The 27,073-nt window shown below is 35.1% G+C and overlaps 1 protein-coding gene, 1 long non-coding RNA gene and 1 pseudogene across 2 annotated transcripts; all 3 read right to left on the bottom strand.

The window, feature by feature from the left end:
• Positions 1-502: 502 nt before the first annotated feature.
• LOC108477422 (pheophytinase, chloroplastic-like) lies at positions 503-6,122 on the bottom strand (annotated as a pseudogene).
• On the bottom strand, positions 6,080-9,865 carry LOC108478081 (cation/H(+) antiporter 15-like). The gene is made up of 3 exons (XM_017780511.2): positions 9,305-9,865; positions 8,228-9,220; positions 6,080-8,114 (listed from the first exon to the last, which is right to left on the bottom strand). The coding sequence occupies exons 1-3, from the start codon at positions 9,548-9,550 to the stop codon at positions 6,831-6,833; spliced, it is 2,523 nt and encodes an 840-aa protein (XP_017636000.2). The 5' UTR covers positions 9,551-9,865; the 3' UTR covers positions 6,080-6,830.
• A 7,721-nt stretch (positions 9,866-17,586) lies between these two features.
• Positions 17,587-18,499, bottom strand: LOC128285176 (uncharacterized). Its single transcript, XR_008275616.1, has 2 exons — positions 18,318-18,499; positions 17,587-17,961 (listed from the first exon to the last, which is right to left on the bottom strand). It is a non-coding gene; the product is annotated as an uncharacterized LOC128285176 (long non-coding RNA).
• Positions 18,500-27,073: the final 8,574 nt, after the last annotated feature.

Raw genomic sequence — 27,073 nt, 5'->3', positions numbered from 1 at the left:
CTAGTCTGTTATTACTATTTGGTTTCCAACTTGGCAAAGCGAGATGTAAAGTAGGATTACAACCTGTTCCAAAGTGAGAAGCTAGATCCCATAAATTGCACAATCACAAATTTGTTTGATCCTTGCCTCACAAATTCCAAGTCTATAACGCCCCAGACCCGAGACCGTCGCCAGAGTCGAGCACGAGGTGTTAACGGACTTAATTCATTAATTAAACAGCTCAAATAATTTATTTTAGAACTTCTAGACAAGCTGACTAACTGCGTCACAGTCGCTTAAAAATTTATATCTCGAGTTACGAAACTCAAAATCCAATTCAGTAAATTTTTCCTGAAACTAGACTCATATATCTATCAACTAAATTTTTTCTAGAATTTTTGGTCGGGCCAACTAGTACAGTTTATTAGTTAAAGTCTCCCCTGTTTCAGGGTTCGACTACTCTAAATCTATTTCTACCATTTTTAGTGATTTTTCAAATTCACGTCATTATTGCTGTCCGATATTGTTTTAAAGCTAATTTCACCTTTTTCATAATTTCCATGGAATAACTAGCATTTAGACATACATAACACCAAACATGTCCTTGATTAGCCATTCTAACAGCTAATCATTATCAAGCATTTACATACCATTTATCAACCATATCATAAGATCATACACACAAAATGGCTAGATGCTATACATGCCATACTCAAAATGAAACGACTAGCTATACCAAAATAATCCTCGTGATAGTGTGCCCGGACCTCCGACGTACTTTATGATCCCCGAGTTAGCTTGACAAAACTATAAAAAGAAGGAAAATAAAGGGGGTAAGCATTAAGCTTAGTAAGTTTGCATGCAAATAAATAACAACATTCATAAGAATTATCTTACTACTTGGCATGATACTACTTAATGCAACTTCATTAATTGTCATAGATATATTTTAAACTTCTTCACTTACTCACTTACTTAAATACTTACTTAATCAAATTTATTAATGCATTTTACTTACTTTTTTCCTTATCAAGCATACATGAACATTATGTACTTGCCTTTGCTCTTTTAGCATGAACTTGTCTACCTTTTTAGTATATAACTCGTCTTACCTTATCTTACCTTGATATTCTTTTTAAATTTTCCCGTTGAACCACTTGGAATACTAAGGATATGCGGGTACCTTACCATTGCCATGACTTGTCATGGTCTTACGTGGTATCCTTTTGAAACTTACCATTGCCATGTCTTGACATGGTCTTACATGGTATCCTTGCCTTATGAACTCACCAATGCCATGCCTTGGCACGGTCTTACATGAGACCTTTGCCTTATAGTAACTTATCAATGCCATGTCTTGACATGGTCTTACATGATTTCCTTGCCTTAGAAACCTTACCAATTGTCATGCCTTGAGATGGTCTTACATGGTACCATTAAACCCTAATATCATGATATTTGTATCCTACACATTCCTAAGGTTCAATCGAGACTTTCTGAAATTACTTCTCCATCAATTCAGCTTGAGTCTTCTTTGAATAATTTCATAAAATAAATATACACATGCTGGAAATTAACAAAATTAATAGAAAATAATATAATATTGCATTTATTTACCGCAAACTTACCTCGAAACAAAATATGATCATCTATATCGATTTAATCCACTATCTTTTTCCTTCCTTGGTCTAACTCCGGATTTTGTTCTTCTTGATCTATAATAAAAAAATTAGCTTATTTAATACTCACATTTATTAAAATAGTCCTTGACCCAAACTTTGGCAAAATTACATTTTTGCCCCTAAACTTTTACATATTTACACTTTTTCCCCAAGGCTCGGAATTTAAACTTCATCCTATTTTCTTATGTTTTATGACATGCTGATCATTTTTCCCTTCTATGACAACATCAAATTCTCACTCTAACATGTACTTATGACTATTAGGTATTTTTACTGATTAAGCCCTTTTACTCGTTTTCACTTAAAACTGAGTAGCACAAGTTGTCTAACATAATTTAAAACCTCATATTCTATCATAAAACACCAAAATACACAAATTTCACCTATGGGTATTTTTCCAAATATGAACCCTAGGTTGAATTATTGTTAGAATAAGCTTAATCAAGTTACCGAGACTCCAAAAACATAAAGAACATTAAAAACGGGGCTTGAAATCACTTACTATGGAGCTTGGAAGCTTGGAACAAACCCTAGATATGGAGAAACCTTGAAATTTCGGCCTAATGAAGAAGATGAACAAAAATTGGCTTTTAATTTTGTTTTTAATTCATTTTAATAACTAAATGACCAAAATGCCCTTAATTAAAAACTATGGTGTTTTATCTTCCTTTAGGTATTATTGTCCAAACCAGTATAATGGTCTAATTACTATACAAGGACCTCCACTTTAAAAACCCATTACTCACAAGTACTTAATACCTTTGTGAACTAGAACACACATTTTACAACTTTTGCAATATAGTCCTAAATATCAAATTGGACCCTCTATCGATAAAATTTCTAAACGAAATTTTCACACAATCATGCAATCATGCCATAGACCTTAAAATGATAATAAAATAAATTTTTCTACCTCGAATTTGTGGTCACGAAACTACTATTCCGATTAGGCCCTATTTCGGGATGTTACAAAGTCCTTGGCAATGCTACTCTGAATATTTTCAGATTACATGTCATCTTGCAAGGGTAATGCAGCTGAACCCTGAGATTCCAAGCTTTTGATCCATCCACGTAGCAAATAATTTACCACCTGTATTAACCAAAATGGCACAACATAACAAGCGTTGAGATTCCATTTGCTCTATCCAACAACTAAGTATCAATCACCACCTTATAACCTATGGACTACGGCTGAAAGAAAAGAATGCTACAGGATTCTATTATTAGGGATTAGATGTGAAAAGCAGGTCGTGAACCAGTGACAATATACCTCAGGAACTTCATCATGAGGGCAATGCCCTGCTGGGCTGATCTCATAGTACGGAGCTTCAGGAACATGCTTTTTCACCTCAAGACCCCACACAGGCTTCACCCGGGGGTCTTCTTTTCCATACATGAGACATATAGGCACACTGTTCATATCACACCTAAAAGTAACAAGATACTCTAAGCTCATCATTTGAAGCTGATAGCTACCTTTTTGACATAGAATACAAATGATTTCTCCATACAAGAGTTCAAAGCTACTCATATCACATACCTTGATAAAGCCTCCTTGAAGGAAAGCTCTGCTTGAGGAGCAAACATGATTGAAGCAAATGATGCAGCAGCAGCAGGATGCTGTGTTGTCTCAAGAATACAATGAAACACGTTGTCAACATTGAAAGAATGATCTGCATATACCTGTCTAAGTACATCTGCTATACATTCAGGGTCACTTATCCTTTGCCAGCTGAAATCAAAAAGTGGGAGAAGAAGCCCAGTAAGAGCAATAAGAGATTCGAAGTAAGTAAAGTGCAGCAACTTGCTCCTAAACTGGAGTACTAAAAGATATCAAATACAACCTTTCTGAGACTCCCATAAATTTTCTCTCAAAATGAAGGAAACAACTGCAAAATAACTTCACCTCTTTTCCAAGTGAAAACCTCAATAACATAACCAAACCAGGATCTTCCACTTTAGGGAAGTTATACTTCTCTGCTTATCTAAACTTATATACAATCGAACTCTATACAAGTATTATAAAATCTTAGGAACATGGTTTGGGTTTTGGGGGTGGGGGTGGGGGTGGGGGGGTGGGGAGCTCCATCTATGGGGTTTAAAATGAACTTGCTAGGTTTAAACTATGATGGAATGGTGGTTACATGATGAGGGCTCCATAAAATCTAATACCAAAGAATGAGGAACTTACACAAATTCCGTCAGCTTTCTGATATTTTCTGGTAGAGGAAATGTTCCAGACCATGAAAATATCCTTGCTAGTCTAGGAGATTTTATTGGATTAGGTAGAAATCCCCAAAAAGGAGTTGCATTAAGTAGTGTAACACCTTTCACTAATTTAGGATTACGTGCTGCAAAGTATAGAGCAACAAATCCTCCTAGTGAGTTCCCTACGAGGTAAACTGGTTCACCTATGACCTGTGAGAGAGAAGCTAAGGTCAATATTGCAGCTTTTATTTTATATCAATGCATTCGTTTATTTGAACGAGAAAGTTACTTGATTACTAAATCAAAATCCTAAAGCCACTTTAGCTAGAATGCGAGAATTTATCCCTAGACTAATCTTTTTGTTTAAGGTGAGATGTTCAAGTGCCATTGCAGATTGCTCACAATCTCAGATATAAATACGAGGATGTGGATCTCTTCCTGCAACTAATGTGCTCGTGGATTAATAGTATTTTTCACAACCATCAATCAGTTCTCTTGAAAGTGAAAAAGTAGAAAAAGACTTGAATGGCCATGCAATGCAATAATTAGCACACTCACAAACTAAAACAGCCTTACGATAAAACGATATTTTTGTAAACATGAACTGAAGGACGACTTCCCCTTAAACTGGTGTGAAGAGACTCTGGTAATCTTGATTAAAGAATCTGCTATACAGAGTTGAGAGAAGCTAAACTAATGTGTAGAAGAAATTCACTTCTGTATTTGGACCTTAAACTTGCCTTTGTACACTTAGAATATAGTATTTATAGAGAGCTTAGAGATAATTGCTCTATAACAAACTTGCTAACAGTCTTGACTAAACACTAACTGCTTGAATAACAACTTTAGCTAGCTAATACTCATACCCTTAACATGGTGTAACCTTGAGAAAATGCACAAACAAAAAGGCAAGGCAATAAGCAAATGTAGCATGAAGTCTCAAATGCACCAGTACTATGATCTAAATAAAGATGTATGCAACAAAGATATATAATCGGTATGCTTGACAAGCTATGCGTTACAAAAAAAGAGCGGGTTAAAGTTAAAGTGCAAGTCTATTAGTACCTCTCCTACGAAATAGAGAACTTGATCCTGCCATAAGTCCATAGAGTAAACCAGATCAGTAGCCCATGGTTCAGTTTTATCCCCAAACCCCCACACAAGATCCTCCTAGGAGGATGTGGGATTCTCAGTAGGCAATGACATGCCTTGCCCAAGAAAATCAATTGCCCATACCCGATAATCACGACCCAAATCCTTGAGCTGCTTTTCATAATGAAAAGAACCAACACCAAAACCAGGAAGAAAGAGTAAGGGCGGAGAATTCACATTTTGAGAACCGGATATCTCATAATGCACATTAAATTTTGGTTTCCACTCCCAGAAGCAACTACTGATTGGAGCACCACATTCACCATTGGACTCATCAAGCAGCCCTGGAATCAAAACACTGGTTACTGAATCCCCAGTTTCTGACATGCTTCCAACTTCATCTTCACTACCAATCACGTAGCCATTAGAATCCCCACCGAACCCTTCAACAAGCTTGAATGGCCTTGTAACTTTCCCATTCAGCAAAGGGTGATCTTTATTAGATAATGCCCGTGACTCAGTTCTGTAATGAACCTTGCTACACAAAATTCTTCGTTTTCTACTCAAAGGGTTTTTTACTTGCTGTCTACTTGATCTTTTCTTTACTAATAATCTCCTGTTTAAATTACAGCATGGAGGTGAATGCTGCGAGACTACTTCCATGCTTAGAAAATTTGCTCTCTGATTATCAGCAAAAGGAAACATCTTAGCAAAAGCTTCACTTTGCCTACAGTTTAATTACAAATAAAGAAGAAGAAAAAGCGGATAAAGAAACTTTCTAGCTAGAGCCTGTTTACTAAATTGATTGATCGTTTCAATCAAGGATTTGCAACAAATTATTTCATCAATGAAAAACCATAATAATAGCAATAATCCAAAACTGTCTAGCAGTCTATTTTTCTTTTTCAAGTACGAGCTAAATTCATGCAAGAAATGAATAGAGCCATAAACAATGGAAGAAAATTGATGAATCAGCAAAAACACAAGATTGGTTTATAATAAAAAATGGTAGTGGGGGATATTTTTACCTTCAATTCTTAAATACAAAGTGTCATTGAGGTTTGCAGCGTTCTTTGGTTGAAAGTATTTGGGCGAATTCAGGAGATTCCAGCACAATCTTAAGAGAAGAAGCGAAAGTTTGATGCTTCAAAGCTTCGTCTTCTTATAAAATGCCAATAATATACAAAAAATAAAAGAAAAGCTACGAATACTGCAACTGCTTCACTTTCACCGCTCGTTCATGAGAAATTTAACATGGAATTGGCTGCAAAAGAGACACCTCTTTATTTGTAGTAAAAAGATGATACAATCGGCCGCAGAGCAACCTACCCGGAAAAGATAATTATCCATACGCAAACAGCACTGACCAAACTCCAAACCAAAATGCCCACCATTAAAATATCAATCATGTTTTCAACACCGTGTTTTTGTTTGGTCTTGAGTTCTTTTGTCTTCACTCTTAAGCTGTCGGTAATGAATTAATGATGCATGCCACTGCCACATCTTATACATTTATCAACAATTTTTTCTAATAAAAGAAAACCAACTATTTATTTATAACCCAAGTTTTTCCAGGACCTATATATATATATATATACACATATGAAGGGGTGGGAAATTAGGGAAATGTATATATCAGGGTTTCCTATTCAAAACAGCTAGGGAGTACAAGAGCAAGAAACAAAGAAAGAAATCAGAAATGTTTAGTTTCATCTTTGGTATGAAGTATTAAATGCAAAAGCAATAATGTATGAAGTATCCACCATTGAAACTTTGTGAAGCATGAATTCTCATTTTCATGTAATCAGCAGCAAAAGGAAGAAGATAATGGGTAGTGAGTGGAGTGTCATTCCATCATATGACTTTTGATCAAAAACCATCAACCGACTTTCTGTGATTCACGAAAGCTGTTACCCCCTTATTTCCAAAAACATCCTTGGTGGAGTTGGAGGTGAACTTCTTGGATCCAGATGATACAGGATGAGATTGCTGCACTACCAAAACAGAGGCTGGAGTTTCCAAATTCATTGAAATTAATGTCTCGCCCATAACTCCCAATTCAGGGAATTCACTCCAGGTTGATAGCCCTGCTGTCAATTGGGATGTGTAACCATGTCCTCTTCCTACTACGTATAAATCGAAATCGTAGAACTCACTACTTATGGCCGATACAATCTGGTCCCCACTATTAACCTGTATTTCAACGTAAGCTATAGATTGATCATGCATTGTCTTGAACCTGAACTGGTTTATGTAATCATCATCAAGCTGCTTCTGCGTCTCTCTCTCAAACATAGCTGTGAAAATATCTGGCTCCTCCTCATTGTCTCCTGAGTTCTCCATAAACTCCGAACCTTCTTTTCCTGGAACGAATCGGATTACGGAAAGCGTTACGCTTGGAGTGCCTGCCATTCTCCACGCATAAGCTAATGCTTCACGATCATCAGTTCCCTCAACGAACAACATGGCAATTCGACATTCCTGCTGCGTGCCTTTTTGTGATTCCGCGAAACTCGTTAGACCACGATCCACAAGCAAACCAATGGAACAGGGTGAAGTGGCCAACAAATTTTGGTTCACTAGCTTGTGCTGAACATTTTCTTCCGTCCATCCACCAACTGGATCGGATCGCCTGTGAAATGGGATCAAAATGATATTGGCGATCTTGTCTAGTGCAAAATGGTTGACATCCTCGTGCATGGTGGTGTAAGGGGACACTGCTGTTAGTGGCTTAACAGTGGCCCCATGGTTGTTGTCCACAAAGGATTCAAAGGCACTCACTATTTGCTCCGCCTCAGCTTTTTCTCGGCTGCAAGTGTGTCCCGTATCAGCCGTCTTATCCTTATCATGGAAAATCAGCATTGCAGAAGCCCGCCCTGCCAGCTCAACCAAATGAACAGCAAACACTATAATCGGGGATTTTCTTGTAGCATTTGAAATCTCCAAGAGGGTAATCATGGCCGACAAATTTCTGGTGGAATGAACGCATGCAAGGATTCGAATTGGTGCTTCTGTTTTACATTTCTCTAAGTGCCTATCCATGTACTTTAAATGCCTTTCAGACTTGTGAGTGTAACTCACAATCGGGCCAATAATGGCGGTCATAAACGCTATGGCAACCACGATCCAAGAGAATGTTTGTTGGTCAAAACCCTGAAATAATATTATATATATATATATATAGAGAGAGAGAGAGAGATGGATCCTATAAGTAAACTAATGACTGTGTTAGATGATAAAAGAAAAAGAGGAAAAATTATAACCACCTTCATGTTTCGTCCTTCATTAAGAATAATGAGGGCAAGAACACCTTTGGTGTTCATGAGGACACCAAGGGCCAAGCCATCCCGCACAGGGCACTTCAAGTAGAGGCAGACAAGAAGAGCACTTATAATCTTGGCAGAGGAAGCCAGAAGTACAACTGCGATGACCAGTCCAACAGAATAGTCAGCAAAAATGTACTGGATATTGGTTCTGGTGCCGGTAATCAAGAATATAGGGGGCAGCAGAATCCCCACTACGAACTCTTCAACTTTGTCCATGATGGTCGTCCCTAGCTCTCCTCCGGGTATCATCAGTCCAAACATAAAAGCTCCAAAAATGGAGTGCGCCCCACATAATTCTGTCACAAATCCTGACAGGAACACCAATGATAGAATGAAATATATGTGCTTATCCGAAGTTGTTGCTTCTTTGCTGGTTGCTGATATATATCTCAGTATCTTACGGATTAACGGACGCAACGAAAACCAGAAGATTGTCATGCCCACCAACACTGGAATCGCCACATACAACTCCTTTTCCCCGTTGATTAAACTTACAGCTACCACCAGAAGACACCAACATGAGAGATCATTGACAACGGCTGCTGTCAAGGCAGTTTTACCAAGATCCGTATACATGAGCTTCAGGTCTGAAAGCATTCGAGCTAGGTCGGGAAAGCTTGTTAGGGTAAGGGCAATGGACCAGAAGTATGCCCCCATCTCTGGTGCGCGTACGGTTTGTCGTTGCAGCGCCATGGAATGTAATCCCACTCCTGCAGCCAGGGGCAAAAGCATACCAGAAATGGCAACGCTCAAGGCCGGTTTTCCCATTTTTTGAATTGGGGTCAAGTCCATCTCCAGCCCCACGAGGAACATATAGAATGTTACCCCAAGGTTGGCCATTGTCTCCAGAAACATGCTCCCTTCAAAAGGAGTAAGATCATTAGCTACCCTGCCCGATATTCCCAGCGCACCCGGGCCTAGCAGAACCCCCGCCTACATGCATGCATGAACCAAGTAATTAGCTATTTCTTAATTTAATCACAAAACAAAATATCCAAAATATATACATATACATACAAGAAGCTGAGAAAGAAAGCGAGGTTGGCGAAGAGGCCTGAGGACGATCATAAAAACACGACCAATGGCTATGGCCACACTTAATTGCAGCAAAAAGATAGGAAGCGTTTTCATCATGGGGTTCACGGATTGCCAGTAATTGTTCACAATAGGCTTGGTTTCATTATAACATATCGTAAATTCATTTCTCATGCCATAGATTATCTTATACTTTCCTTTGGTATAGAATTCTTGGCTATGGCTCATTTGGTTTTTTCTTCTCTCTATCCCTCACCCCCAACAACCTATGATCTTTTTGCTTCAATTAATCTAATGCATACACCAACATTGGTGTCTATTTATTTTGTCTGGAAATTAGCAACTTCCAACTATGTTCTTCTCCTTGTTATTTTAAGTTGTTGCTATACCTGAAACTCAACTTTTGTCTTAATTTATCCATTTGTTAGCGGCTTTCTTCCCTTTCAGTTCATCATCCAATTTTCGGCCTCCAGAACACCGTCCCCGCTGCGACATGATAATTTTAGACTACATGATTTTTAATTTCTTATTTTAAAACATTTCTACGCTGTTTTTATATTTATTTTGTTTTCCTATTATATAGTTAATTTCAGTTAATAATAGGGGCTAGAATTAAAATCAACTATTAATTTAAATAAAATTTTGGAAACATGTATGAAATTATTTTTATCTATCCAATCTAATTTTTACTACTCAATTTTAATATATTTATTGAATCCACAAGTTTTCAATTTCAACCAATTCAATCTGACTTATATCTCATTTTGCAAAAAAGAAAAGAAAAGAAAAAATATTCCTACAGTTTGAAAAATGTCCATTTATCATTAATATTTATTCACTTTATTAATTGTTTTTTTCCACATGGACATGTGTTAGCGGGACAGAAGGTGTTGGCCTCCCTTTTGACTTCACCCGAGGAGATGTCTTGGTTGACTATCCATTTTGACCAGAGGAGCGACACCTTTTCGTTTTCAAGGCCATTCGCTAGATAAGCATTCTTGACAAGCCCAACTGCTCTTAGATAATGAGATGAGCACTCACTTTTAACGCACCCGCTTTTATGTATGAACACTCTTCAAGTGTGAACACGTTCTCAATGCAACAATGGGCTCATTTGGACATAACAATCTCGTACTAATTAAGTGCATAATGTAATGAGTCTTATAGTGCACGTCTTTCACGTTATGCATTATGACAGCTTTCCTTATAATAACTTGCCATGTCACGCTAGAAGACAAGAGGACCTCTCCTATAAATACCACTTCAACGATGAAGAAGGGATAAACTTTTCAACCCTAAATATACTTTGAGCAAATCCTCTTCTCTCTCAGTCAGCCTATCTTATTGTTTCTTTTCCACTCTTCGCCTCATTAGGTGAATTGACTTCCACAGAACTACTACTAACTCCTCGTTACCTCCTCTCTTTTTGTATTTAATATCAACAATTGGTGCGGTGAACGATCTACTGTAATTTGATACATCAAATTAGGTTTTCCATTACACTAGATGAGCTTATTCTCAAGCAATTTAGGTGTATTTTCTTTAATTTTCAAATTTTAGCTTTTGTTACTAATAAATGATTTTTGTTAGTCTTATGCCCTTTTGAGACCCAAATTAGCCAAAGGGCGCCATGGGGGACCTAACGATGTGACTGAGTTGGTGTAGGAAGTCGATAATGGCCGGAGCTTGAAATCTTCATTCAAAGTGGGTATCACGATATTAAGGCCATGAAAGTCGTGATACCGTTGAAAGTGCTGAAGTGAAGAAAATTGAGACCAACTTTAGTGATATCGCGACATCAAGGATGGATATTGTGACATAGAGCCCTAAATACCCCCTAGTTCGATATTGTCTTGGGTATCGCGACACCGAAGCCTGGGTGTCACAATACCACTACTTGATGGGGAGAAAATTTACTACAAGGGTAGTTTTTTTCCAACACCAACACCAATCAAAATACAACGTCCAGGAGTAATTTGGTAAAAAATTTTGGATTGTAATAAGATGTTAAAAGCCACTTTTGGATGAGGAACTAGGAGGCTGTTCACTTTTACTGTATTATTATCTTTTTAGCTTTCTATTTAGCTTATTATTCCTTTATAAGGTTTAGTTTTAAGTTTTTTCTGGTTTTAACGTTAGTTTGTTAGTTTTCACTATAACTTGGTTTTATTTGCATTTTAGTACTTCAACTCTCTTTGTATTTTCAGTTTAATCCTTAGTCATTAATATAACTCAACTCCATTTTCTTTTCTTCGATAAAAAATTGAACTTTAGTTTGTTTTTAACCACCATTGTTGCCTCATTCATCTTCTTCAAGCAACAATCAAGAAAATTTTAAGATTTCTTTAACCTTTTTTTATGCTTATTTTAATGTATGATTTGAATGTTTATTGGGTTTTTTTTTTTGTATAGAAATGATGCTAGTAACTAAGTTTATGGTGGTTTGTTGATTGAAATGTTGCTTGGTTTGTTTTTGGTACATGGACTAAATTGAACAAATTTCAAAAATTAGAATTGATGCCTCTAAGGGAACATATAGATAGGTGAGACCTAAAGGAGATCCTATTGAGTACCAATTTCTTTATCCCGAGTTAGTTTGGTGAGGCCGAGAGATAAATGGGACTAACTTGTCTAATTTTGTAAAATGGTGGTTGAGAGGTAAAAATGAGCCAAGTAGAAATTTAAGCCTTTTAGATCCCTAATCCAAAGACTAATCAATAATATGGAAGCCAGCCGACCACTTGTGTTTCTTGAATTGTTAAATGTGTAATTTTTCTTGTTTTACAATTTGGTCATTCTTAGTGTTAGGTAGTTGATTTGTGTAATTTACCATTGGTTACGAATTACCGTAATATGGTACTTAACGAGTAGTTAGCTAGACTTCTTATTTACATGCTTGTCGCTTAGGAATCACTTTGTCCTCGAACTCCCTTGGATTTGATCATTGGAAAACTCGAGTGTCCGTTGTAACATTAAAAAAATATTACAATTCGACCTATCACATTTACAGTATACCACCATATTATAATTTTTTTATGTTGATTCTCAGACGGTGTATGCATGCTAGGGCACGGTCAGTAAGCATGGACTGAACAATGTCTTAGACCTGAAAAGATGCTACTCTCAACTCCTCTAACCCCACCAACTCCACCAACTCTACCAATTCCTTTTAAGGGAACGACAAAGGCCTTGCCAACACTGAGCTCCCTTCAAACCAAACTCTTTCTCCTAGCACTTAGATGATGACCCACCCAGTTGTTACTCCTCTTAAGGTTTTTCCTTAGCTCATGGCTTCCCTCAACATCCCTTTCTCCACTCATTTAATTGATTTTGCTATTGCCGCAGTTGTGCCACTGATTGCCCTAGACACTCAAATCTTGCATGGAACTTCTCTTCGAGATCTTAGAGACCAAGTCTTGAGCTAATATATTTCCAGTCTAGATACTTTCCAATCTCACCACACTGTGTCTATTGTACGCCCAAATTAGACATCCTAGCAAAAACAAATATATGCCTCTCAACAGCAAGTCAATGAGATGCAAGAGAAGATGTGTCTTATGGAAAACCAACTCTTGGCCCAACAACACCTATTTTAGGAATAGCAAGAGTGTCAATGCTTGTTGGGCCTGTAGAATGCCTACAACGATTAAATGATAGCAGAGTTGTGTGCAGCTAAAAACACTGCCAATGAGACCAGCTTGTTTGATCCTATCCACTAGAAGATTTTACTCAATTAGTTGTCTATAGAAATCAAAAGGATAGTAATACTAATTAGATTATGGAAGATGTTCGACCAGTTATCCATTCAGACTAAGGAGTACTGACATGCTGTAATTTGATACATCAAATTAGGCTCTCTATTACACTTGAGGAGCTTATTCTCATGCAATTTAGGTGTCTTTTTTTTTTTTACTTTTGTCGATTTTTAGTTTTTGTTGTTAATAAATGGCTTTTGTTAGTTTTATGTCCTTTTGAGATCCAAATTGGCCAGATGGCGCCATAGGGACCTAAATATATGATTGAGTTGGTGTAGGAAGTCGATAATGGCCCGAACTCGAAGAAATTATCATTTAGAGGGGCGTATAGTGACATTGAGGCCATGAAAGTCGTGATAACCCTAACATTGTTGAAGTGAAGAAGATTGAGGCAAACTCCAATGATATCGCAATACCAAGGATAGGTATCATGACACTGTGACCCCCAAGACTCCCAATTTCAATACTATTTTAGGTATTGTGATATCGCTGCCTGACGAGAAGAAAATTGACTGCAGGGGTAGTTTTTGTCCAACACCAACACCAATCAAAATACAATGTCTAAGGAAATTTTGGTCTAAAATTTTTGGTTGTAATTAGATGTTAAAAGCCACTTTTGGCTGAGAACTAAAGTGGTTGTTTACTTTTTACTTTTCCTTTCATCTTTTTAGCTTTCTAGTTGTCTTCTAAGGTTTAGTTTAAGATTTTTTTTTAGGGTTTAGTTTAAGCTTTTTTTTGGTTTTGATGTTAGTTAGTTAGCTTTTACTGTAGCTTGGTTTTATTTGCACTTTAGCACTCCAAATCTACTTGTATTTTCAGTTTAATCCGTAGCCATTAATATAGCTCAGCTCAGCTCCATTTCATTTTCTTAGATGAAAATCTGAACTTTAGAGTTATTTTTCACCCACATTTGTTGCCATCTTCATCTTCTCCAGACAACCATCAAGAAATCACTAAGATTTTTTTAAACCTTACTTTTGTGCTTAATCTAATGTATGGTTTGAATGCTTATTGGGTTTTTATTTGTATTGGAATGATGGGAGTAGCTAAATTTATGGTGGTTGGTTGATGGTTGTTTGGTTGGTTTTTGGTTCAATGATTAAATTCTAAAAACTAGACTAAATTGAATAAACTTCAAAACTTATAATTGATGCCTTTAAAGGAATATATAGATAGGTGAGATTGAGAGATCTTTTTGAACATCGATTAGTTTAGTCCGAGTTAGTTTAGTGAGATTGAGAGATAAAATGGACTAAATCTTCTAATTTGGTAAAATGGTGACTGAAAGGTGAAATTGAGCTAATTAAAAGTTTAAGCCTCTTAGATCCCTAATCCAAAGACTAATTAACAACATGGAAGTTAATTAATTGTGTAATTTTTCTTGTTTTATAATTTGGTTCTACATAGTGTTGGGTAACCGATTAGTATAAATTACCCTTGACTATGAATTGTCGTAATATGATACTTAGCTAATAGTTAGCGAGACTTTCCATTTGCATGCTTATTGTATAGGAATCACTTTGTCCTTGAACTCTCTTGGCTTTGATCCTTTGAATGCTTGAGTGTTCTATTGTAACATTAAAAATATTACAACTTGACCTGTCACACTTGTAGTATACCACCCTATTATTGACTATTTTGTATTGATTTTCAGCCTCGATACATGCACGCCGGGGCGTGGTCAAGTCCGCAGCAAAGTAACCTCTATTGAAAAACAGATAGTAGCTTTCAAGTTGAAGTTGCTGCAAAAGGTCAAGGGTTCTAAGTCTTATAAAGCTTTATAGATTTATGCCAATGAACCTTTGACCCCGTCAGTTTTGGTTCATAACCTTTGGCCACCTTTAAATTCCCTAAGTTATCTTACAGTGGAATAGATGACTTGAAGGACCATTTTGTCCACTACAACAAACATATGAACACACTTGGGGCCTATGATGAAGTTAAAAGCAAAGCCTTCTCTATGACTCTCTCCAACATTGCCTAAAAATGGTATTTTTCGCTCTCACCAGTGCTCATCCATAGTTTCGATTAGTTAGCCTATTATTCATGAACATATTTTTGGCTAACAAGACCCCTCTGTTATAACACCTCTTACCTGGAATGAATCGATACGTCCCGAGCAAGAGATATCACATTTGGACTCAAAAGGTAACTTAATTTGAGCATCAATTTCAAGACTTCAAATTTACATAAATATACTCATTTGGACTTATTGAAGTCATTTCTAAGATTACTTTAAAGTTTGGTTACAAATAGGTGTCGTTCGGGGCTTATTCGAATCAAAACAAGGTAAATAAGATCTATGTCGTGACACTGCAAAATGGGTGTCGCAATACTAAAAGTAGTATGCTCAATATTGTAACACTAAACTCAGATGTCGTGACATTGGCTTCGGATGTCACAACACTAAAGATTGAATTTTGCGACATTGGAGACATATTACCTAAAACACCTAAAACTAAATATAAACAACCTTCAAACATTCTGTATCATATAACATTCAAAAACATCATTTAACTCATAAGTATATCCATATAAGGGAGATCATTCCAAAGTACAAAATAAGATTAAAAATGCATAACATAGTTTTACAACAACAGAACTAATTTACAACAAAAATTTATATGATTCTAACCCTCTATACATGCCACTATATAACTAAAAATCTAAGTTCACAAACTTCTTTGGTGATGTAATGAGGATGAGGTTGGCCACTTCAAATGAGACTTCTCTCAATCTTTTCCTACGTGTTAAAAACACGTGTTATGATTGTGAAAGCTTAGTAAGTACTATTTTAGCAAGTGAATGAATAAATATTTTTATAATGACCTCAATAATTAGCCATGGATAATATACACAATAAAAATAAGGTTAATCTACACAATTCCACTTACCATACTTTCGTCATTCATACATTTTTCATGTATCTCTCAATTCCGCCAATTATAGACTCGAGTGAACCAAAAGGGTCAATGAACTGAAGTCATAAATACATGAGCACGCTAAAACAAAAGCACTAAAGTGCTAAGTTTAGGAGCACCGGGTGCTAAATTTCACTAGTGCACTAATGTATTCCTAATGGCATGCCATCTATATCCCTCAAGTTCAATACTTTTCTACAAGTGCTTTAAAATTATTACAAATTCAATATTCATCACAAGCACAATCGAGTTTCATACTTTCATATTCATACATAATTTTTCAACACTTACAATTTAGTTCTTTTTTCTTCACATAAATTCACATCAACATTAATCACATTTGTTTACCATTTCAATGGATTATTCACATGCTTATTAAGTTACAAGTAATAACATATAAATGAAAACTTAATTAAGTAGGAAATAAGTCTAAAGTACTTTCAAATTTTAACCAACTATACTTTCTTGAAACTTTGTCCACTTGTTTTCCTTTGTCTACACCTCTTCCTTCTTATTCCTTGGCTTTCTTTTTATTCTGTATCAATATCATAAAACATAAGAAACCAAGATACTTATCTCACAACATTTCCATAAATAATTGTAATAAACATGTTACTAAGTACTAAATAATGAAAATGTTAACTTAAAACCTTAGTTTCTCACTTCATCTAAATTTTCTCTCTTCACGCATGAACCCACCACTTTTATTAAAAAATCAAAGCTTACTATGTTGTGGGTAACTTGATTTAGCCAAGGTTTTTAATGGAGATTTGGTGATTTTTAGATTGAAATGGACTAAAGGTGATGGAGGATAAAATTGAAGAGAAAATACAGTTCTCTTCTCCCAAAAATGATGATAATGTAAGAGAGAAAAGAATGATAAAGAACTTTATCCATCTTTTACTTAAAATAATAATAATAATAATAATAATAATAATAATAATAATAATAATAATAATAATAATAATAAATTAATATAATATAATGTCATAATAATGTAAAATAAAATCTATCTATCATCTTTATTCACTAACTCTTGGTAAAATAGCTCTCTATGTCCTCACATATTTCACCATTAATTCAATTTAATCATTTTTACTTTTAATTACTCACTTTGACCCCAACACTTTGTAAAACCTTATAATTTATTCTATATCTCAATTAATATCTCTCAATACATAAGTATTTTAAATTTTTACAGTCTTCTACTACATTCTCTACTAACGCATATAAATCATATTTATTTATTCTAAAAATTCAACTCATAATTATTCAAAATTATACTACTACGACCAAGGGTTTTTCGATGATGTTACATTTGTAGTCCCCATCATATCTTATGGCCATCCGACAGCGTGAGAATAACTCCCTTTGTGACTTTATGAAGAGATTTAATGTAACAACGATGATCATGAACGGTGTGTCTGATGACTTATGTAATGCTTGTATTTAAGTATTAATAGATATTTATTATTTATAAAAGGTATTTATTAATTAAATAATTATATTATAAGATTTTTATGTGAAAAATAAATAAAAAGTTTGTATTAGCCCAAATTTGACCGGGCCGAAGATAGAATAAAAAGGGTTAAATAAATAAGTATTTATCTATTTTAAAATTCCATATACAGAGTCCAAAAGAATTAAACCCCAGCAGCCCAAAATACACTCGTAGCCCAAATTAAACCAAACCAGGTTACACCTAAGCCTAAATAACAGACCCTAGACTAAAGTGGCCCCAAAGGCCCAAAACAGTAAAAACAGACAAGGAAACCCTAGGGTTTCCTGAGAACACAGCGCCGCAAGGAGTTTCTAGAAGTTTTGGGCACTCCAAACGATGTGACCTTTCATCTCACAGATTCAACAGCCCGATCGTCGCCACCAAGCACGCTGTAATTTCTCATCTCTGTCACCACTAGACTTCAGGCCTCCATCAACGCTAGCAACCTTCCATCACCGAGATCTTCGGGGTATTTGCAAGATAAGGAAAGAAATCAAAGAAAAAGGCAGCAGATATACTAGAGCAGGAAATGGAAAGAAATCTTCTGATTTCTTTCCAAAATAGGCAGTAGTCTGAGGCTATAAAGCCTTTCGCAAAATTTGTAAATGAAAAGAAAAAGAAAAACAAAAATACAGAAAAAAGATTTTACTAGCAGTTGTATCCATTTAGAGCAGAAGAAATAAAAAAACAGTTTTTTTTTCGTTTCTTACGGTAATCAAATCATTTTTTTATTCTTTTCTTTTTCATCTATTTGTTTTCTGACCTGTATACATTGATTTGAGAAATAATATAAGAAAATAAAAGAAAAGGGAGGCTACCTGACGATTGGCGAAGGAAGGGAATGGTTTTTCAAACCCTAGACACCGTGCGCGGTGGTCCTTAGGGCGGCGCGTGAAGCCTACGACCAGGGCGAGGCCTACAGAGGCCAGAGCCCGGAGCTTCTCTCCTTTCTCTCTCTCTTTCAGAGAAAATTTTAGGTTTTTTTTTTATTAAAAAATCGGGTTTCAAATGAGTTTAAGGCTGAGAAGTTGGCTTATATAGCCTTAACGAAGCGACATCGTTTCATAACCCCAGGATCCGCGCGTTGACCCAATTACCCGGGGAGGATCCGTGCGTTTTTTAGGATTGGGTTAATTACCTAATTGATCCTTCCACCCTTTTTGTGTTTACAATTAAGTTTTATTTTATTTATGATTTAACCCTAATATTTTGTCTCAATTGTGATTTAATCCCTAAAGTAGCTGCTTTAAGTCTCAGTTTAAAACGCAGTCGTTTTGGGAATAGGGAAATTTTCCCAATGAGTCCCTTTTGTTTTGCGCTCATTTTAATTAGGACCTAAATTCATTTCTATTTCTTTTGAATTACAAGAATTTTCTTTGAATTTTAAATTTAGCCCAATAGATTTATTTTCATTTTATTTTATATTTAAATATTTCATATATTGTAATTTGCTTTTGTTTTTTACCCTATTTTTATATTATATATTGAAAAATTATTTTATTATATATATTAATATTATTTATTATCTATTTTTTTCCGCAAATTATTATTATTTTACATCATTATTTTTTATAATTATTCTATTTTTACTTGTATTATATATTTATTAACTATTTATATATATTGTTTTTACATATATACTTTTATTATTTTATATTATATCTATTATATTTCTTATTTCCTATATATTTAAACTATATTTTATTATATAACGTTTATTATATTTTTATTTTTATTCTATATTACTTACTGCTTTTTGTTATGTATATCATATATTATCTATTATATTATTTATGTTTATATTATTCATTATATTATTTATAATTTTAAAATTTGTAAATTAAATTATTTTTTAAAACTCATATTGTATTCATTTTAAATTATTTATTATGTATTATTTTATATATTTTTATATTATGTGTTACTTTATAAGTTCTCTCACATACTTTTAAACCAATATATCTTATATATAATTATTACCCTTTTATAAATATTTTGTTAATATGTATATTGTATAATCAAATACTATTGTAAAATTATTATTAAATATCATATTTTTTATTATATATATATTTTGTTAACAATTATTCACCTTATATTGTATTTTATATATATTAATTCTTTTATGTATTTTTATATTATCATGTGTTATATGTTATTTTATATTTGATATTACAGTTCATGAACATGTACATTGATATTGTATTACTCTTTTTATATATCCTACATTGTCTATGTATTACTTTGTATGTTTGTATGTTTTGTTTATTCATTCTCAATACATGCTATATATATCTTTGTATGTATATTGTTAATATTTGCCATGTATATATGATTTTTATATGTATGTATCTAATGCAAGACCTTTATATTATCGCCATCATTTTGTTTAAATGCATGTATTATTTACCTACTACAATAATATGTTACTATGCATGATTTATAATACAATACAATTCCCCACGCATCATTTTAAGGCCCCAAAGTTTTCAAAAAATATAAAGGCAATGCTTGGTGTTTGGAAATTTCGAGAAAGTAGTGCCCTAACTTATTGGGTTGCAACTTTTCTCGTTAAGTTCGAATAATCAAGTACCCTTCTTAGTTTTTAAATGTTTGCAAAACGTGAGCAACTGTCTTGAATTGCAAAGCAATATGTCCTAACTTATTGGATGTAGCGTTTTGTTGTTTCGAGATAGGGATTTCTAAAAAGCTAACTTAGTGTCAATACTTTGATACGAGTGAACTCTAATTTACAAAAAATCAAAATATTCTAAAAGGGATGGCATCTTAAAATTTTTGAATCTCCGACATTAAAGACACTTGATAATCAATTAGGTACCAATTTTTGGGCGTTACGAGGGTGCTAACCCTTCCTTGTACGTAACCGGCTCCTGAACCCGTTTTCTGATTTCGTAGACCAAAACTAATGATTTTAAAACAAAATGTTTTAAAGGTGATCCAATCGCACCTAAAAAGATTGGTGGCGACTCCTGTTTTCATTTTTAAAGTTGATTCCCATTTTCCAAAACTCGATTTAAAAATGGTTTCGACAGCTTGGCGACTCTATTGGGGACTAATAAGAGAGTCAAGCCGTGTAATTGATTATCTCTTGTCGGAAATTAAAAATTTTAAAATTTAATTCTCTTTGCATTACATGTGTTTGTATTATTGCATGTGTTGCTATATCCTAATACACATTGCATTTGCATGACCGTTGTGGTCACACCCTTAAGTAGGAGTGAGAAGCTATGCCTTCGTGAGGTTTTCGCCTCCGTGCAGGATAGTGGATCACTTTCGGGATTCATCCGTACCTATGGTTTCGTGAGATTTTCATCTCCGTGTAGCCATAGGGAAATGTATTCCCCTGGACCGAACTCGATTCAAATGAGCCTATAATGGGTGAGAATCGAGGAATCTGCTGGTTCGGGTACCTCAAACTTTAGAACCAACGTCATATCGAAAGACCGTATGAGCCCAACTTAGTTAGGTTTAAACTTTAGATATTACCATTATAAGTTATCGTTGAAATTTATTGATATCATGTGATACTGACTATCTCTTTTCTTTTGTTTGCATGTCATTTTGCATTTACAAAGATATCGATTCACGATCAATTTCTAAGTTAGGAAGTTTTATTATGGAGAACGGACTTCTTGATAGAGTGGAAGGCAACGCCAACGTCCATAGATGGTCTGAGCAAACTCAACTAGAAAAGGGAGATAGTATAGCTGAGGGATACGTGTCGGAGTTGTTAGATTACACTCGTATTAGTGTCATGCAGAATAATCTCCAGGAGCTTAAGGAAATTTGGGATCAGTGGGGCAAAGAGACCAAGCAGTTATTCTACGGTAATTACGGAGACTTACCGTACTTGCTTGATGTTCAGATAGACGAGCACTTATTCCGAGCCTTTGCTCAATTTTAGAACCCAGCGTACAGTTGCTTCACTTTTGGGGAAGTAGATATGGTACCTACTGTGGAGGAGTAAATTGCCTTGCTTCGTTGTCCCAGGTTTCAGAATGATAGGATCTATTCTCGAGCTGCTTGTGTCCCTACTTTTTGGAAGAAATTGATGATTATTACGGGGATGAGCGAGCAGTGGGCCACGGCCTGAATTAAGGAAAAGGGTGAGTGCAAGTGCATTTCGTGGGACGCTTTGAAAGATTTGATTCTGACACACCCTGATGAGACGAAGAAGGTGGATGTTTTTGCCTTAAGTTTGTATGGATTGATGGTTTTCCCTAGGGCTTTGGGATACGTGGATGAGGTAGCCACGAAACTTTTTCATCGACTCAGTAAAAAGGTCACTTCTGTTCCTACAATTTTGGCGGAAACATTCAGGTCTTTAGGTGCATGTAGGAGGGCTGGTGCTGGCAGGTTTATAGGGTGTGCTCGGTTACTTCTGGCATGGTTCTACAGTCATTTTTGGTTGATAGATAGGGTGGTTTGTCGGGTCTTCTTCGAGGATTATTCACCGTTGAAAGACATAGCAGCTTCAACTAAGAGAGTTGATGTTCCAGAAGAGAATTGGATTGCGCTACTTCAGAACCTTCAGTCAAAAGATGTCGAGTAGAGGGCTCCGTGGATGATTCCTGGTGAGGTTCTTTACCGATGCGGCAGTTTTGATTGGGTCCCCCTATTAGGAATTTGGGGTGCCATTGGTTATGCCCCTTTGCTCGTCTTGAAGCAAAGATGGATTGAGACAGATTGTACCCGATGACTCGGGGTTGGCTCAAAGTGTAACACCCTTACCCGTATCCGAGGCCGGGCTAAGGTACAGGCGCTACTGAAAAAACATACAAACATTAAACTAAAATACGAGCCATAAAATTTTATTCATATTTCAAAGCGTTCATTCTCTTACACATAGTCCCTTATTTGAGTCTACGGAGCCCAAAACATACTTTAGAAAGGGTTTGGGACTAAACCGAAAACTTACAAAAATCTTGGAAATTTCATGCTTTAAGGCTCCACACGCCGTGTCCCAAAGTCAGTGTTCCATACACTACCGAGACACATGGTCGTGTCTCTCTGTGTGGAATATACCTAGGCTATTTTCCAAGCTTTGGTCAACCTTGATCTCTTACACACTTATACAAAATCAAAAGCATATAACATGGTATTCATTTAATGATTAAACATCCTCAATTAAACCACAAATATAGCATTTGTATGTCATCATACATGTGTCCCTCATACTCATTTTACCTTGTTTATTATAGTACCACTTATACATTTATACCAAGATTATCATCTTACCAAATATCTCCAGCTTAATCATCAAGCATTCATATTTAAAGCTAGATCATATCTTTATAAAATACCACGATTCAAATGTGCAGAATAACATGTTTGCCTGAAACATTTCAATTCAATTTCATACCCAACAAGCATTACATTGAGACTAGTCATATATATATATATATACGTGTCATGATACATAACATTCTCTTTTTGTTTTCTTATAAACACATATCATTTATTTCATTATATCAATATTTCATATACCATAGTTTCCATGTATTCCACATATATTTATTTTCCTCCTCCTCCTCTCCATTCCACATCCTTAATGTATATAGCATTCTTGTAAGTACGATTTCACAATTTACTAATAAATGTTCACATCAAACTGTCCACACGAGTCATAGTCACTTAATTATTTATAATTTGAGCTACAAAGCTCCAAATTAAGATCCGTAAATTTCCCCTGAAATTAGACTCACATATTGTTCCACCATAAAATTTTCATAATTTTTGGTTTAGCCAATTAGTACAGTTTATTCAATAAAATTTCCCCTGTTTCACTTTCTGACAGTTCTGACCTCTCTTCACTAAAAAATAATTATCTCACAGTACAAAACTCGGATAATGTTCTTGTTGATTTATCTTGAAAATAGACTTATTATGGATTTTAAAAATATAATTTTTAGCCTCTAATTATTTTTCTCCAAATTTTTGTGATTTTCCAAAGTCAGAACAGGGGATCACGTAATCATTCTGAATCAGTCTCACGAAAACATAAATATCTAGAAATATAGAACTCCTTTTCTTTCTATGTTTCTTTTATATGAAAATAGACTCATTAAGCTTTAATTTTATATCTCATTCAGTCTCTGATTCAATTTATACTATTTTTGGTGATTTTTCAAAATCACGTCACTGCTACTGTCCAAAACAGTTTTATTGCTAATTCACTCTTTCACACTTTCTTTGTATTAACCTCATTTTAACATACATATCACAAATCATTTTCACCACATTTCATACATCACAAGTATAGGCCCATGATCACAAGGTCACCATAAAATCATCCTCATGTATAACTTACTTGTTTATAACCTTACCACATCCTCGGTCACTTAATGAACACATCATTCACATAACCAAGTTCCTGCACATATTCATCACAAAACTCACAAAGCAATACATAGAGAGTCTCCCGTTGAACACTTCGGATCAATCCTCGATACTTGGTGGTTTCAGCACATAGCTCCACCCATCATATAGTTCGGCTCTCTTGTACACATGGTGAACACTTAGTACCGCCCATGTGACCTAGCCAGTTTATCTCGTAGCTCTCTTGTCTACATGGTGTCCTTCACTTGGAACCACGCATGCAACCTAGCTACATATATCCCGTAGCTCTCTTGTCTACATGGTGTACACATAGTATCACCCATGCGACCTAGCTACATCATAATGTCTTGTAGCTCTCTTGTACACATGATGTGCACTCAAGACTATACATGTGACCTAGCTACATACCATCTCAGATCATCCAATCTTTCCAGAAGGTTCAACCGGATTTCTCTCTTTTCCAACAATTTCACCAATCAAGTAATTATCCACAAAATATTTCTAATATTTTTATAAAATATCATAATATACGTAATAGTGATGTATTGCTTACATATAAACTTACATATCATTTAATTCAACATAATAACATTAAATTACACATTGTCTTATTAAAATCACATGAACTTACAATTTCCCATAATATCCATAATCATAGAAATCACATTTATGTATGATAATTCAATGTACTTCATGTACCATAGACATATTTTTAAATCAATTCATAAACTTGGCACCATAATCATTTAATTTAACATAATTCAATTAATTCACTAAATTTAACTTTCAAATATAAATTACAAGATTATTGTTGTATTATTATCATACCAACTTACATACTTTCAACACCTCGGAGATCATAGTAAATATATCAATTTTACATTGAAACATGCATAAATTAATGCTTATTATACATATGAACTTACCTTGATATTAAAACGGCCATTTTACCAACTTTCCCAATTTTCGATTTTTCTATCATTCTAGGTTCAAATCTCGTTTTTGGGATCTAAAACATCATATTTTACTTATTTAATTAATGTACTATTCAAAACAGTCCTTAACTCAAACTTTGGAAAAATTACAATTTTGCCCCTAAACTTTTGCATATTTACACTTTTGCCCCTAGGCTCGGGAATTAAACTTCATCCCTTATTCTTATGTTTTATGACATGATGATCACTTTTCCCTTCTATGGCAACATCAAATTCTCACTCTAACATATACTTATGACTATTAGGTATTTTTACCGATTAAGCCCTTTTGCTCGTTTTCACTTAAAACCGAGTAGCACAAGTTGTCTAACATAATTTAAAACCTCATATTGTATCATAAAACACCAGAATACACAAATTTTACCTATGAGTTTTTCCAAATATGAACCCTAGGTTGAATTATTGTTAGCATAAGCTAAATCAAGTTACCAGGACTCTAAAAACGTAAAGAACTTGAAAAACGAGGTTAGAACAGACTTACAATTGAGCTTGGGAAGCTTGAAAACCCTAGCCATGGAGTCTCCATTGGTATACACGTCCATGGTGAAGAAGATGAGCAAAATTGGCTTTTAATTTTGTATTTTAATTCATTTTACCCCTAAATGACCAAAATACCCTTACTACTAAACTTTCCAAAAATTCCATCCATGTCCAATTTTTGTCCATAACTTAGAAATTGGTAAAATTGCTATTTAAGACCTCCTAATTAATATTTCAAATCAATTTCATACTAGAAACTTTTAGAATGCAAGTTTTGCAACTTATTCAATTTAGTCCCTAACTTCGAATTAAGCACTTTATGCATAGAATTTCTTTACGAAATTTTCACACAATCATGAAATCATATCATAAATCTCAAAATAATCATAAAATAATTATTTATATCTCATATTTTGTGGTCCCAAAACTTCTGTTCCAGCTAGACCCAATTTTGGGCTATTACACAAAGTGAGTTCGTATATAGAGGAGCCGATTACAAGAGGAAGGTTAGTGAAGTTTCTAGTGCTTGGAAAAAGACTTGTCGGTTGAAAGGAGTAGCTATTAGTCCTGCAACCACACCGGAATACATTGAATGAAGAGGCAGAAGGGTTAACGATAATATCCCTAAGCCAAGTGTGGAAGGAGCTCGACCGATGGAAGAATATTTGCAAGTAAGGCCCTCAGAGTCAGAAATTATGAAGCAGGAGTTCGAGAGAAAGAACTTAGAGCTTGAGAAAAGGATAGCAAAGCTTGAAGAAAAAAAGATGTACTTGAGTTTGGACGTCGATGTTCAAAAGATGGAGCTCGAGAAAGAGAAAAAAGAAAAGAAGAAGATTGAGGAAAATCAAGATGATCTAAAGGAGCATTACAAAAGGGTACAAGTATCCCTGAGGAGAGCGAGAGTAGGAGGATCTTCGGATCAGTTGCAAAAAGAGGTCTAAGAGGAAAAAGCTAAAGCCGAGTATTGGGAGAGGAAGTTCCAAGAGATGCAGTCGCAGAATTTGGCATTAGAGGAAGAAAATAGAGGATTGAAGACTAAGGTAACTGAGCTTGTAAGATCCCTACGTTGGCACCAAAACCATAATTCTGCGGTCGAGTTAAAGGAGCTAAAAAGCAAGGTTGAGGTTTTAGAAGTGGCATTGCATGATGGTGAACTCCAAGTTAAGCAGCTCGAGGCGCAAGAAGATTATCTGAAGGGAGAGCTTCGTCAGGCTAGAGGACAGGTTAGAGAAAGAGATCATGTCATTGGTGAAGCCATAGCCCAGATTCGAGAGGTTGGTGAATATGTGCAAGACTTGGCAATTCGAGCTGATGTATTGAGTCTGATGTATTCATCATCGTCGGATATAGGATGAGAGTTAGCCCTTTTATTAGATAGAGTTAAAGCTTTGGGCCTTAGGGCGAAAGCGTATTTGTAATCCTCTTATATGTAAAGATATTCTTTTTCTAAATAAAATTTTCTAAATGAAGTTGAACTAGAATCGATATTCTTTTTTGCATTCATGCATTTGCATCTCATAGCATTTCATCACATCATTTGCATTCAAAGTTATAGAAAGACCCTGATTAGTTAAAGTTTACTTCCAAAGGTAGAAAAGAAAATCTGGAAATCATGCATCCTTACGACACTCATACTAAGACTAAGAGTATGGATCAAAGGTTCGAGCAATTACAAAAAGATATGCAAGATCAAATGCAGGAGCATTTGGCCAAAATGCAGAATAAAATGAGGGAACAGA

Source organism: Gossypium arboreum, chromosome 12 (genome assembly GCF_025698485.1).
Source record: "Gossypium arboreum isolate Shixiya-1 chromosome 12, ASM2569848v2, whole genome shotgun sequence".
Taxonomy (NCBI): domain Eukaryota; kingdom Viridiplantae; phylum Streptophyta; class Magnoliopsida; order Malvales; family Malvaceae; genus Gossypium; species Gossypium arboreum.
This window is presented reverse-complemented; position numbering and strand designations above follow the sequence as displayed.